This window comes from Eubalaena glacialis, chromosome 14 (assembly GCF_028564815.1).
Source record: "Eubalaena glacialis isolate mEubGla1 chromosome 14, mEubGla1.1.hap2.+ XY, whole genome shotgun sequence".
In the NCBI taxonomy this organism is placed as follows: Eukaryota; Metazoa; Chordata; class Mammalia; order Artiodactyla; family Balaenidae; genus Eubalaena; species Eubalaena glacialis.
In genome coordinates, this window is record NC_083729.1 from 79,278,481 (window position 1) to 79,289,979 (window position 11,499).

Sequence of the window (11,499 nt, forward strand, 5' to 3'; positions counted from 1 at the left end):
GGGGAGTGGAGGTCGGGAGGAGACTCTTGTCCCTGACTCCAAGCCTGGATTCTTTCTTTGTTTTTCTTTGCACAGTTTTTCCCATGACACCAAATGGGCCCCCCTTAAGCCACCCCAATGACTTTTCATAGCTTTTTTTTTTTTTTTTTAATAAATTTATTTATTTATTTTTGGCTGTGTTGGGTCTTCGTTGCTGTGCGCGGTCTTTCTCTAGTTGCGGCGAGAGGGGGCTACTCTTCGTTGCGGTGCGCGGGCTTCTCATTGCGGTGGCTTCTCTTGTTGCGGAGCACGGGCTCTACGCGCGCGGGCTTCGGTAGTCGTGACACGCGGGCTCAGTAGTTGTGGCTCGCGGCTCTAGAGCGCAGGCTCAGTAGCTGTGGTGCACGGGCTTAGTGGCTCCGCGGCATGTGGGATCTTCCCGGACCAGGGTTCGAACCCGTGTCCCCTGCATTGGCAGGCGGATTCTTAACCACTTCGCCACCAGGGAAGTCCCCATAGCTTCTTTTTTATTGAAATATAGTTGATTTACAATATTGTGTTAGTTTCAGGTGTACAGCAAAGTGATTTGGCCATGTATATGTGTGTGTATGTGTATATATATATATATATATATATATATATATATATATATATATATATATATATATATATAGTTTTTTGGAGATTCTTTTCCATTATAGTTTATTACAAGATATTGAATATAGTTCCTTGTGCTATACAGTAAATCCTTGTTGTTTCTCTTATATATGGTAGTGTGTATATGTTAATCCCGTACTCCCAATTTATCCCTCTCCCCTCTTTCCCTTTTGGTAATCACAAGTTTGTTTCCTATGTCTGTGACTCTGTTTCTGTTTTGTAAATAAGTTCATCTGTACTATTTTTAATTTTTATTTATTTATTTAAAGATTTTTTTCTGTTTCTGTTTTTGGCCATGCCACGATTGAACCCAGGCCACAGCAGTGAAAGCCCAGAATCCTAACCACTAGGCCACCAGGGAACTCCCAATTTGTACTATTTTTTAGATTCCACATATAAGTGACATTATATGATATTTGTCTTTCTCTGTCTGACTTACTTCACTTAGTATGATAATCTCTAGGTCCATCCACGTTGCTGTAAATGGCATTATTTCTTTTTTTTTTTTTTATGGCTGAGTTCATAGCTTCTTAAGTGTCCTTTTGCCTGCAGGTCTCAGGAATCATGTGGCCTTTGAAGTCTGTGACCAGCTCCAACCCTGGACTCTCTTCCCAGTTCCCCCAGCCCCATGGCCTCCAAAGATGCAAGTTCATGGCCTTCATTTTTCCTTTGTGCCAACAGCCAGGACATCACCAAAATGATAACCACAGGAAAGTTACAGTGTCCTAGAAGGATCTTATATTCATGATCCTCGTCTGTGTTCCCTCATTCCCTGGTCTAAACAGAGTCAGACACCAGGCCCTGCCCTTTCTTTTTGCCTCAACACTTCTCAGAAGTCAGAGGTCCAAAATTCACCCGGGTAACAGAGCACCGGGAAGTTATGAGCTCCCTAAGGAAACCAGAGATCACTGATGTTTCTAATTCCATCACAGGAAAGGAGGGTCAGGACCCAATCCTAGATGAGGTACAGGAAGCTCAGTGGTTAGTGCACAGGCTGTGGGTTGTGCAAACCTTGGATTGAATTCCACCTCCAACACTTACTAATTGTATGACCTTGGGAAAGGCACTCCATTTCTCAGAGTCTCAGTGCTCTGGACTGAATTGTGTCTCCCTCCAAATTCATATGTTGAAGCCCTAGCCCCCAGTGTGACTATATTTGGAGATGGGGCCTTTAGGAAGGTAATTAAGGTTAAATGAAGTCATAAGGGTGGGGCCCTGATTCAGTAGGACTGGTGTCCTTATTAGAAGAGATCAGAAATCTCTCTCTCTCCAGAATTCTCTCTCTCCCTGCATGCACAGAAGAAAGGCCATATGAGGACACAGCAAGATGCTGACCATCTGCAAGCCAGCAAGAGAGCTCTCGCCAGAAACCAGCCCTGACAGCACCTTGATTTTGGACTTCTAGCCTCCAGAGCAGTGAGAGAATAAATTTCTGTTGTTTAAGCCACCCAGCCTGTGGTGCTCTGTGATGGCAGCCCGAGCTGACTAATACACTCATTCTCCTCATCTGCAAAGCAGGGATAAAATTAGGACCTGCATCATGAAGCTATTGTGAGAATCCAGTGAGGAAATTCATGTGTAATGCCTGCCTGTTTAACTTTCCTACAGCACCTTCGGCACCTGGAACAGTGCCTGGGGTATAGTGGATATTCAGTAACTACCTACTGAATGAATAACTACATCCACCAAGAAAGGAAGCTGTCAAACTAAATATAAGTGTGTATTTCTGAGCTTTTCACTAACCTCCATCTCCTCGATCATTGATCATCACTCACCAGCAAATGACAGCAGGCACAAAGGATTTAAGAAAAGTATCTGCAGGGATGGTCTCCTGGTTTTAATTGGATCTGCCATTAATACCCTGTCTTCTGTGAATTGGGAAAGGGTCTTGGTCTGGCTGATCCTGAGAAGAGTCTGAGTCTGGGAGGAGGCGACATTGACCAGGAAGCTTTTGGGCCCTTGGTCCAGCCTTGCGGGCCTGGGCATTGAGGAGGGAGCTCTTCCTCCCTTGGGGCAGGGGGCAGGAGATGCAGCTGTGGGATGCAGTGGTGGGGGAGCTAGGGCTGGGCCCTGGGAGTGGCATGGACGGAGTTGGTCTGGGGCTGGAGGCCACAGCAGGCCCACCTTCCTGGTGCTTGCACGATGCAAATGATGGGAACAATAGGGCCCCTGTCCCCAGGCCATTTGTGGCAGAACCTGGACCCTGGGGAGGCATAGCTCCTTTATCTTGGCCATGGTGAGACTTGGTTCTGGGGCAGCCCCAGGTGCACAGACCTGCCCACCCCTGGGGCCCAGCACTCCGGGCAGGGAGCGACATCCCACCGGCACTGACCACCCCCTTATTCTCCTCCCTGACTCTTTCTAGGACAAGCTCAGCAGGAGCAAGGCCAGGTGAGTCCTTGGGCTCCCCTCTTTCCTCTGCCCTCCTCTCTCGTTTCCACCTCGCTGTCCCTTTCCTGGGCACAGGCATCCTTAGAGCGGTGCTGGTTCCGCCTGGGCCTTCCATGCCCAGTGAGACCATTCATGCACCTCCACCCCCTGGGAACACTAGGGCTCCCCCACTGCCAACTTCCCACAGGCACTAGCTCTGCCCCCAGACTCTTCCTCCTGCTGCCCTGGTCCCAGACTGCCGTCACACAACTCCAGGGGATGCCATTCATACCGTCATGGATGTGAATGTCCCAGGGTTGTGCATGGTCTGGCTGACAAACTCAGGGCCCCTTGGGCAGAGCTGACTGGAGTCTGATTGCAGGTTGGGGCCACCCCTTCCACCCCCAAGATGTGCAGGTAAGTGACCAACCCCCAGATGCGTAGGAGCCCCTGCAAGTCGAGTCTCCCCTGAGGACTCTGGACACCTCCTGCCCATTATAGTCCAGTGCTGCTAAGTCACTGGGGCCTAGCTCTTCCACCTGTCTTGGTCAGAATTAGGGATGCATGGGGTAGGGGATTGGCATAGGTGGAACAGGCTGTGAGACCCCCTTATCTCCAAAACGCCTCACTGGTCTTGCTGCACTGTTGGAAAGGCCCATCATGAATGGTTCCTTTGAGGCCACTGTAAGAGTGCAGATGGGTTATGATATTTTGGAGAGAGAGTAAGTCATTGTGCTAGAGAGGGACTGGGTCATGAGGAGATGAGGACAGTCTCACCAGTCTCCCATCCAGACTCCCCAGCTTGGAGAAAAGATGACCCCTGCCCATCTCCTCTGTCTGCCCCAGGGACCTGGAGACGCAGGGTAAGTTCAGCTGCAGAGCCGGGGCGGGGGGTGGGGGGAGGCAGCGGCCACCACTTCTCCTGCATCTCTTCCATCCTCCCTATGCTCAGCATCCCCTCCCAGAAGCCCAGGAGGAGGAGGAAGAAGAGGAGGATAAATATGAGCTGCCCCCCTGTAAGGCTCTGCTCCGCCACCTAGCCCCCGCCCACCTTCCTGGCACTGAGGAGGACTCTTTGTACTTGGGTGAGGGCTGGGAAGTTGAGGCAGGGAGGTTGGGTGGTCAGGCAGGACGGGAGGGTCCCCACAAGGGAAGAGGGCCCAGGCCTTGCCTCGTCTCCCTCTGTCTGGCCTGGGGCAGCGAGGGGAGGCCTCAGCTGGCAGTCACTGAGGCCTCTTGGCTGGGCAGAGAGAGAGGGATGGAGGGAGGGAGGGAGGGAGGAGGGGAGAAGGGAAGGAGGATGAGTGGGAAGGGGAGAGGAGCCTGGAGGGGCAGTGTAACCAAGGCAACAGTGGGAAAGCAGGAGGCCTGACAGGGTCCCTGGGGCCTGGCGCTCCCCCTCTGAGATCCTAGCACATCTCGGAGCAAGGGTAGGGATGCCAGGAGAGCCCCGGCTGCTGCTGGCATCCCACCCCGACAGCTCCCAGGCTCGGCCAGGTGGGGGCAGGGAAGCTGGCCGCCTCCAGTTGCCATGGAGACGGGGCTGTCGGGAAGCCAGAGAGCACAGAGGGGAGTGAGGGAGGGAGGAGGGAACAGGCTGGGTGGGGGGCAGGAGGAAATTTGGAACCTACGTGGGAGGAGCCCACCGGGTCACAATGCTGAGGGGTCTTTGCCAGATCACTCTGGCCCCCTGAGCCCTCCCATGTTACCACCACCACCGCCACCACCGCCACCGCAGCCCCAGCCGGAGGTGATGAACAACCTCCCCACCTGCCCCACCCCAGGCTACCATCTCCCAGTGAGTAAATCTAAGAGGCATCTCATTTGCAAGATTCCCCCACGTCTGCATGCAAGAGGCCCCTGAAAAATTAGCTGCGTCAGAAGCCAGAGCCCCGTTAACAGTCGCTCCTCCCACCTGCCTGGCCTGGTCCTTGCACCCTCCCCATCAGCATCACCCAAGACTCACCCTTCTCGCCTGAGCCAGGAGAGGGGAGCGGGGGTGGGGGGTAGGGGTGGGGGTGAGGGGGGGTTGAAGCTCCGCTGCCCCTCCCGGACCCTAAAGCCTGTGGAGCCCTCCCTACCTACAGAGGGAAGAAATCCCTCACTCAGCTGCGAGTCGCTGCCAGCTCTCATCCCCGCCAGGATCCCGTTTGTGGGCTTTGAGAGCTACCACTTTCATCATATATTTTACTGGAATAAAAAAAACTGGGAGAGATTCACAACAAAGAAAGAGCCACAGAATAGAGGCAAAGAGGAGACTCGCCTCCTTTGCACATTAACGCTTGTCTTGTAGTGTTTTTCAAGCTGCACAGATATACATAGTCCCTTTGCCTCCCACCCTGGCCAGCCTTGCCCTCCCGATGCCGCAGCTCCCCTCCATAGCCCCCCACCCGATTTCCCCTCACGCCACCGCATTGTGCCCACAGCCCAAGGCAGCGTGGAGCCCGCCGGAGGCCACAAAGCAGAGCTGGCCCTTTGGGAGGCGAGGTAATGGGGATGTCCTATCTCCTTCCAAGGCCCACCTACTCCCCACCCCGAGAAGGGGAATCCTGACCTCCACGAGGTCGGGGCCGGGGGGAAGTTGAGCTGGCCTTACATTGATCTCATGCTTTGCCCGGTCGCTGCATCCGCCACAGCTGTTCCTCATTTTTACCTGCCAATCCCCGCTGAGGCAGGCAGTTCGGGAGGAGACTGAGGCCCCGAGACACTTAATGCTTTGCCTGAGGTCACAGAGTCCCTGACTCCGGGGCCCTTCTGCACCTGCTGAGGTCTCTGGGACAGGCGGGGGGCATCCCGGGGGTGTGAAGTAAGGCGATCGGGGGTGAGGATGGCTTTCTCCTGGGACTTCAAAGCTGGCTCTGAGGATCCCCTCAGAGAAGTTCCAAGGATACACCACTCTTCCAGCCTAAGTTTCACTGAATTTCTTTCTCCCTGCTGCTGCTACTTGCTGGTGGGTCTCTCCTTTTCCTCCCAGAGCTGGGTGCACCAGACCGGGCGGTGAGTGGCCCCTCACTCTAGGATTCTGGCTAGGAAGTTGGTGGTGGTGGTGGTGGTGGTGATGGGTGAGCTGGGAGGGCCAGGAAATATCCCTAAATGCAGGGAAAAGGCCCGGAGCCGAGCCTCTCCCCCTCTGCCACAGGCCCTGGCAGGGCATCAGCCAGTGTCCTTCTGGGGAGGGCCTCGCCCAGAGCTCCCCTTGGGTGCTCACGCTGTCTGAGCACAGGACGGGGGAGGTGCTCATGGGCGCCCCCTTCCGGGCAAAGGAGCATTTTCAATCATTCCAGGTCCACCTTGTGGGCGGCGGCGGGGGGTGGGGTGAGGTGCCAGTAGCTCCCCCAAGTGATGGCTTCGTCCTCCCTCCCGCTCACTGGTCAAACCCTGGGTCCCATACGCCCCTTCCTACCTTAGGTGCCGGGCCCAGGAAAGCAGCCCGAGGAGGACATATACCTAGATTGTGAGCCCAGTCCAGGTGAACCCCTCCCTCCCTCCGTCCGCCCCGCCCCGTCCTGCCCTGAGGCCCTCTGCTGCCCACCGGCAGCACGATGCAGTCTCCTGGCTCCATCTCCTGCCCTTGTCCTCTCTCAGCACCCCTACCATCACACATCTGCCTTCAGATCTGCCTTCCCACATGGACGCCTCTCGTCCGGGCTGCCCCACACGGTGCCTGCCAAGGAGGGGACCCCCTTAGAGCAAGGGCTGGGGGGGGGGCTTCCCAGCTGTTGCAGCCAGGACAGCGCTCTGCCTGGTTGGAAGGACTCCCCAAAAGTCAGACTGCAGAGAAGCAGAGACCCCGCAGCTGTCCCCAGCCCCACCCCAGTCACCCGGATTTCCCCGCTTGGGGCTCAGCTCAGCCTGCCCTCTCTGTTTTAGTCCCGGCCTTGCCTCACACTCTGAGCTCCCCAGTCCTGAGGCCCCCAGTCCCTCTACCAAGGACATCAGTGGGGCCCAGGTGAGTGCCGCAGGTGCGTGCTGGGGGCCTGAAGGGCCTACCCAGGCTTCCCAGCCCTGACCCTGGGATCTCCGGGATCGGGTCACTGGACTTTTTCTTTCGAAGGAGGTAAAGCCCCTGAGCTCTGTTCCCCAATTCGCTCCCCACAGGCCCACCACAGCCCCCCATGAAGCTCGGAATGTAAGAGGCTGGGGGTTCGGGGTGGTGGTGGGCTGAGCTGGGAGGGAGAGAGGGAGGCTCAGGGTAGGACTTCCGGCCCAAAGGAGCAGGCCTGCAGGGCCAAGCTCTTCTGACCCAACATCCTGTGTGCCAGGGAGCGTCGAATGCCACCTCTAAAGGTGAGTACCGCCATTGTCAGCATGAACCCAAGCCCTCCGGCAGGGCCTCCCCTGCGGGCCTCAGACTGCCTCCCAGCCCCCCGCACCCCGCTTCGCTGAGGGGGTCCCTGCAGCTCTGACTCCAGCGGAGAGCAGGTCTGAGAGGACCCCCTGGGCATTCTCCAGGGTCTGCACCAAATCAGGAAGCTCCCAACCTGTACCTTAAAATCACTCCTCACTTGGAGGTCACGCGTGGCCTAGCCGGTGGGTCCTACCAGAGCCCTGGGGCGGGGAAGTGAAGCACTGGGTGTCCCGCTTTGGGCTTCAGGCCTTTGCACACCCTCTGTGACCTCCCCAACCTTCGCAGCTGGGCCCCGAAGCCTCCTTGGCCTAATCCCCTCTCAGCCCCAGGGCTATAATCTGCTTCTTCCGGCAGGAAGGAGAGCCTCTCTTTGCTCTGTAGCTGCCACCCAGAATGCCTCAGCTGCCGAGGTGAGGAGGGGCTGGGAGAGGGCTGGTGGGGGAGGCCCACGGGAGCAGACCCTGAGTCCCCACCCAGGAGCCCTCTCGGGTGGGTGTCCGCCACTGAACACGTGTGTGCAGCTCCAGGCGCGGACGCGTCTTTGTTCTGCTCAAGTGGCCGCGAGCACGAATAACTGCAACCCGGGGGTTCTCTGCTTCCCATCTCCGATCCGGTGCCCTGGCACATCGCTGAGCCGCTGTGTGTGTATGTACAGGAAGGCGATCTGCTGGGCCAGCCTTGGTACTCAGGGAACTGTGACCGCCACGCTGTTGAGAGTGCCCTGCTCCGACGCCAAAAGGTGGGGCATCTCAGGCCCCCTGCGCCTTCTCGGGAAACCGTTTCTGCCCAGATGCTGAGGCTGGCTGAGCGGGCAGGAGCAACCGGGCGGGGGTCGGAGTCAGGGCTGTAGCTGGAAAGTGAGGTTGATGGATGGGCTCTGCTCCCCAGGACGGGGCCTACACCGTGCGCCCCAGCTCAGGCCCTCGTGGTTCTCAGCCCTTCACCCTGGCAGTACTTCTCCACGGCCGGGTCTTCAACATTCCCATCCGCCGGCTGGATGGCGGGCGCCACTACGCCCTGGGCCGGGAAGGCAGGAACCACGAGGAGGTGGGTACTGGAAGAGGTAGGGGGCTAAAGGGCAAGGCACAGCAGAGCAGCCCCTGGGCCCAGCCGGGAACACTGCCCTGGGGAAGACCCTCCATTTTTGTCTTTTTCTGGAGTGGGTGGAAATCTCAGTGGCCAACGCCCAGAACTCCTTCCCAGAAGCCTGCACTTTGAGAAGAGGCCCACTCTGCTCTGGGGGAGACACCCCCTCGTGAAGGGCCCAGTCTGCATGGGGCCCAGGTGGGGGCATTTGTATGAACGCAGCTGGGAGGAGGGCAGGGCCCAGGTAGTCCAGATTCATGTCTGTACCGAGGACTCAACTTTGCACCCAGCACTTGCTAGGCTGCCAACTAGAGACAGTCACCACTCAGCTCCCCACACTGGAGGACCCGGGCAGAGGCCTCAAAGTTATTTCATCTGGCCTGGGAAATAGGAGTCTGGCCAATAACATGCGCACGGGTGCCATCACAGGAAAGGCCTGGAATTGGGCCGCACAATGCAGTGGGGCTTCATGGGGCAAACAGGAAGGAAAATATTTAGAAAAATGTCAACAAGCTCCCTCGCCAGAGCCCCCCAGCTCCCTCAGGAAGTTTCTCCCTGCATGAGGTTCACTGATGCCCTGCTTCCCCGTCCAGCTCTTCTCCTCCGTGGCCGCCATGGTCCAGCACTACCTGCAGCACCCCCTACCGCTCGTGGACAGACACAGCGGCAGCCGGCAGCTCACCTGCCTGCTCTTCCCCACCAAGCCCTGACGCCACAGCGCACGTGCACCCCGGCCTCTGGTTCCATAGTTTGCTCCTCGGGCTGTCTCCCTCTCCTCTCCCAGGTCTCCACCCCTCCAGCCCCCGCTCCCCAATCCTGTGCCCCAGTCCCTGCAGGCCTCCCTGAGAGCCATTGGGAAGGGTCGCCCAGAGACAGAAAGGGTCCCTAAGATCCCACCCCATGCTCACCCAGAGCCTGGCACTGCCACTCCCTGCTGCACCTCCAAGACTGGAAAGCAGGGGACAGGCAGGGCCTCCATTCCCGGCCCCCAGGCGTGGCCTCCCAAGCTGCTCTGAATGAAGGCCTCCTCTGGGAAGCTGAGCCTCAGGGGGATAGTAAGGGCACTGCTCCTACACAAAGAGAATCCTCTCACATTTTGGAGGAGGCTTAACACGGGGCTGGCATCTGGAAGGAATTTGGTCGCCCTGAACATAGTTTGCTTTCAATAAATATTTGTTGAATGAATTCTTGAATTCTGTTGAGTGAAGCAGAGATGGCCTCCATGAGGCGCCAAGGTTCGCAAGTGCCCCAGGGCACAGCCTGGGCCCGGGAGCGCCGGAGCAGTGGTGGCCAGGCCAGGACAGAGGAGCCAGCCCCATTTCTGCCCCTGACTGGGGCCTTGGCCCTTAGATGGTCTGTGGCGGCCGCCCCAGGTGGCTCAGTTTTGTTTCCTTCTGTTTGTGGGAGTCGGGGTGGGGGAGGAGAGAGGCTTGGTGCTGTTCGGCCACCCCATGAAACGACAAGAATAGAGTTCCGTACTTGACCACCACGCATTTACCGCACAGCGATCCATCGGGGAGAGAGGCGCCTGATTTTGCGCCCTTGGTGTTGTCTGGAGTAGGGGAGACGGGCGGACCCCCGTTAATATCTGGGTATTGAACGCGCCAGGCCGCTATGGAAGGCTCCACGCGGAGTTCAGAGAAGACGGGAGGCCATCGGAGCAGAGCTGCGCGACCGGCGAGGCCGGGGAGGGAGGCTCCAGGGCTAGGGTCTCGGAGATAAGCCGCTGGCCCGCTGGCCCGCGGGCGGGCGGGGCAGGCGGGAGAGCGGAGGAGGGCGGCCCTGCGCGGGCTGGGCCGAGGGGCGGGGGCGTCCCCGGGCCCTGGCGCGGCGCCCGGAACACCCCGTGCCGGAAGCGCATGTGACCGTGACTCCGCAGAAGTCGCGAAACAAAGGGCGGCTCAGCGGCTGCCGGCGCTCGGGCTGGCACGGAGGGTTCGGACTCCTACCCCTGGCCGGGGCCCCGGCTCTGCCCCGACAGACCCTGCGCTCCCAGGCCGGGCGGGGAGGCTCCTGATCCTCCCGAGGCCCTGGGCGCCGGGGTGGGAGCAAGGGAGCCCCGGGGAGGTGGTGAGGGAGGGTGGCCCCGAGGGCAAGCGGTGAAATGCAAACACGAGGCTGGGTGGACGCTATGGGGTCCAGGCTGGGCTGAGAGCGTTGATGGTTGCCTTCACCACTGCCGGCTCTGGCAAATTACCCTTTCCCGACCTTAATTCCTGTTAACAGAGGTGAAGATAATTGTCCCTGCCAGTTTTCCTATAGTTGGGAAGCTTGAGTGAAGCGGTCCATGCGGAAGGTGAGGACAGTGCAGGGCCTAATGGGCTGCACTCTGGCCCTTCTTTCCCAAATGAACATGTTTGTGAATTCCAGTCAACGAACTGCCACTTTCAGTGTTCATACAGCAGGGATGTAATTTCTGGCCAGGGCACCAGGAGGAGGAGCAGGATGGGCAGCTGGCACAGGGCGGGGTGAGGGTGGGCACTGCTGTGCACCGTATGTGGGGATCAGCAGCAGGGGGCTCTACCAGAGCAGGGGGATAGGGCCCCAAGACAGCCTCCCTCAGCTCTGTTAGCCAGCCCTGGCTCCCTCTAGGCTGTGGATAGGAGTGGCCACTCTGCACTTTCCCCAGGCTGACTCAGGTAGGAACTCAGGGCTGGAGAAGGTGAGGGGCCACCTTGGGGGGGCCTCAGGGTACATATGGAATTGATTGGAACCCTGCAGTTCTCCCCGCAACCCAGTACTAAACCAAGCAGTTAATGATTAGGACAATAGTGTCATAGACTCAGTGTTGGATGCACATTCCTGAGTTGTCTTACAGATACTGTAACTGCCACCAGAGGAAGGATGCTAACTGTATGATGACCATATTGTAGCCATGACATAAGCTCCTCCATCTTGAGTAGTACTGAATCTATGGCTAGTACAATTCCAAGAACTGGCCTGAAGAGAACATGATTAACATTATTGCTCATAATAATCTATATCTTTGTGGGCATCAAAATGATTGTAGCTTGCTCTGCCCGTATATGTAAGTGGGCAAGTAAAATTGTCAGCAAAGA

At 57.5% G+C, this 11,499-nt stretch overlaps 1 protein-coding gene across 6 annotated transcripts; it reads left to right on the forward strand.

The window, feature by feature from the left end:
* Positions 1-2,393: 2,393 nt before the first annotated feature.
* Positions 2,394-9,612, forward strand: SH2D6 (SH2 domain containing 6). Of its 6 annotated transcripts, none has more exons than XM_061211011.1 (17): positions 2,394-2,447; positions 3,002-3,027; positions 3,389-3,423; positions 3,787-3,869; positions 3,959-4,091; positions 4,683-4,804; positions 5,433-5,493; positions 5,981-6,003; positions 6,415-6,475; positions 6,877-6,955; positions 7,105-7,135; positions 7,269-7,293; positions 7,459-7,536; positions 7,709-7,764; positions 8,010-8,093; positions 8,243-8,401; positions 9,034-9,612. In XM_061211011.1, the coding sequence occupies exons 1-17, from the start codon at positions 2,418-2,420 to the stop codon at positions 9,148-9,150; spliced, it is 1,203 nt and encodes a 400-aa protein (XP_061066994.1). In that variant the 5' UTR covers positions 2,394-2,417; the 3' UTR covers positions 9,151-9,612. The 6 variants fall into 6 exon arrangements, with proteins under 6 accessions (XP_061066994.1, XP_061066996.1, XP_061066995.1 ...); XM_061211013.1 differs by having other exon boundaries at positions 8,291-8,401; XM_061211012.1 differs by having other exon boundaries at positions 3,799-3,869.
* Positions 9,613-11,499: the final 1,887 nt, after the last annotated feature.

Coding starts and splice junctions, on each gene's coding strand:
- SH2D6 (XM_061211011.1), top strand. CDS start 2,418: ATGACAGCAGGCACAAAGGATTTAAGAAAA. Junction 6,476..6,876: donor AGATTGTGAGCCCAGTCCAG/GTGAACCCCTCC, acceptor TCTCTGTTTTAG/TCCCGGCCTTGCCTCACACT. Junction 8,402..9,033: donor AAGGCAGGAACCACGAGGAG/GTGGGTACTGGA, acceptor TTCCCCGTCCAG/CTCTTCTCCTCCGTGGCCGC.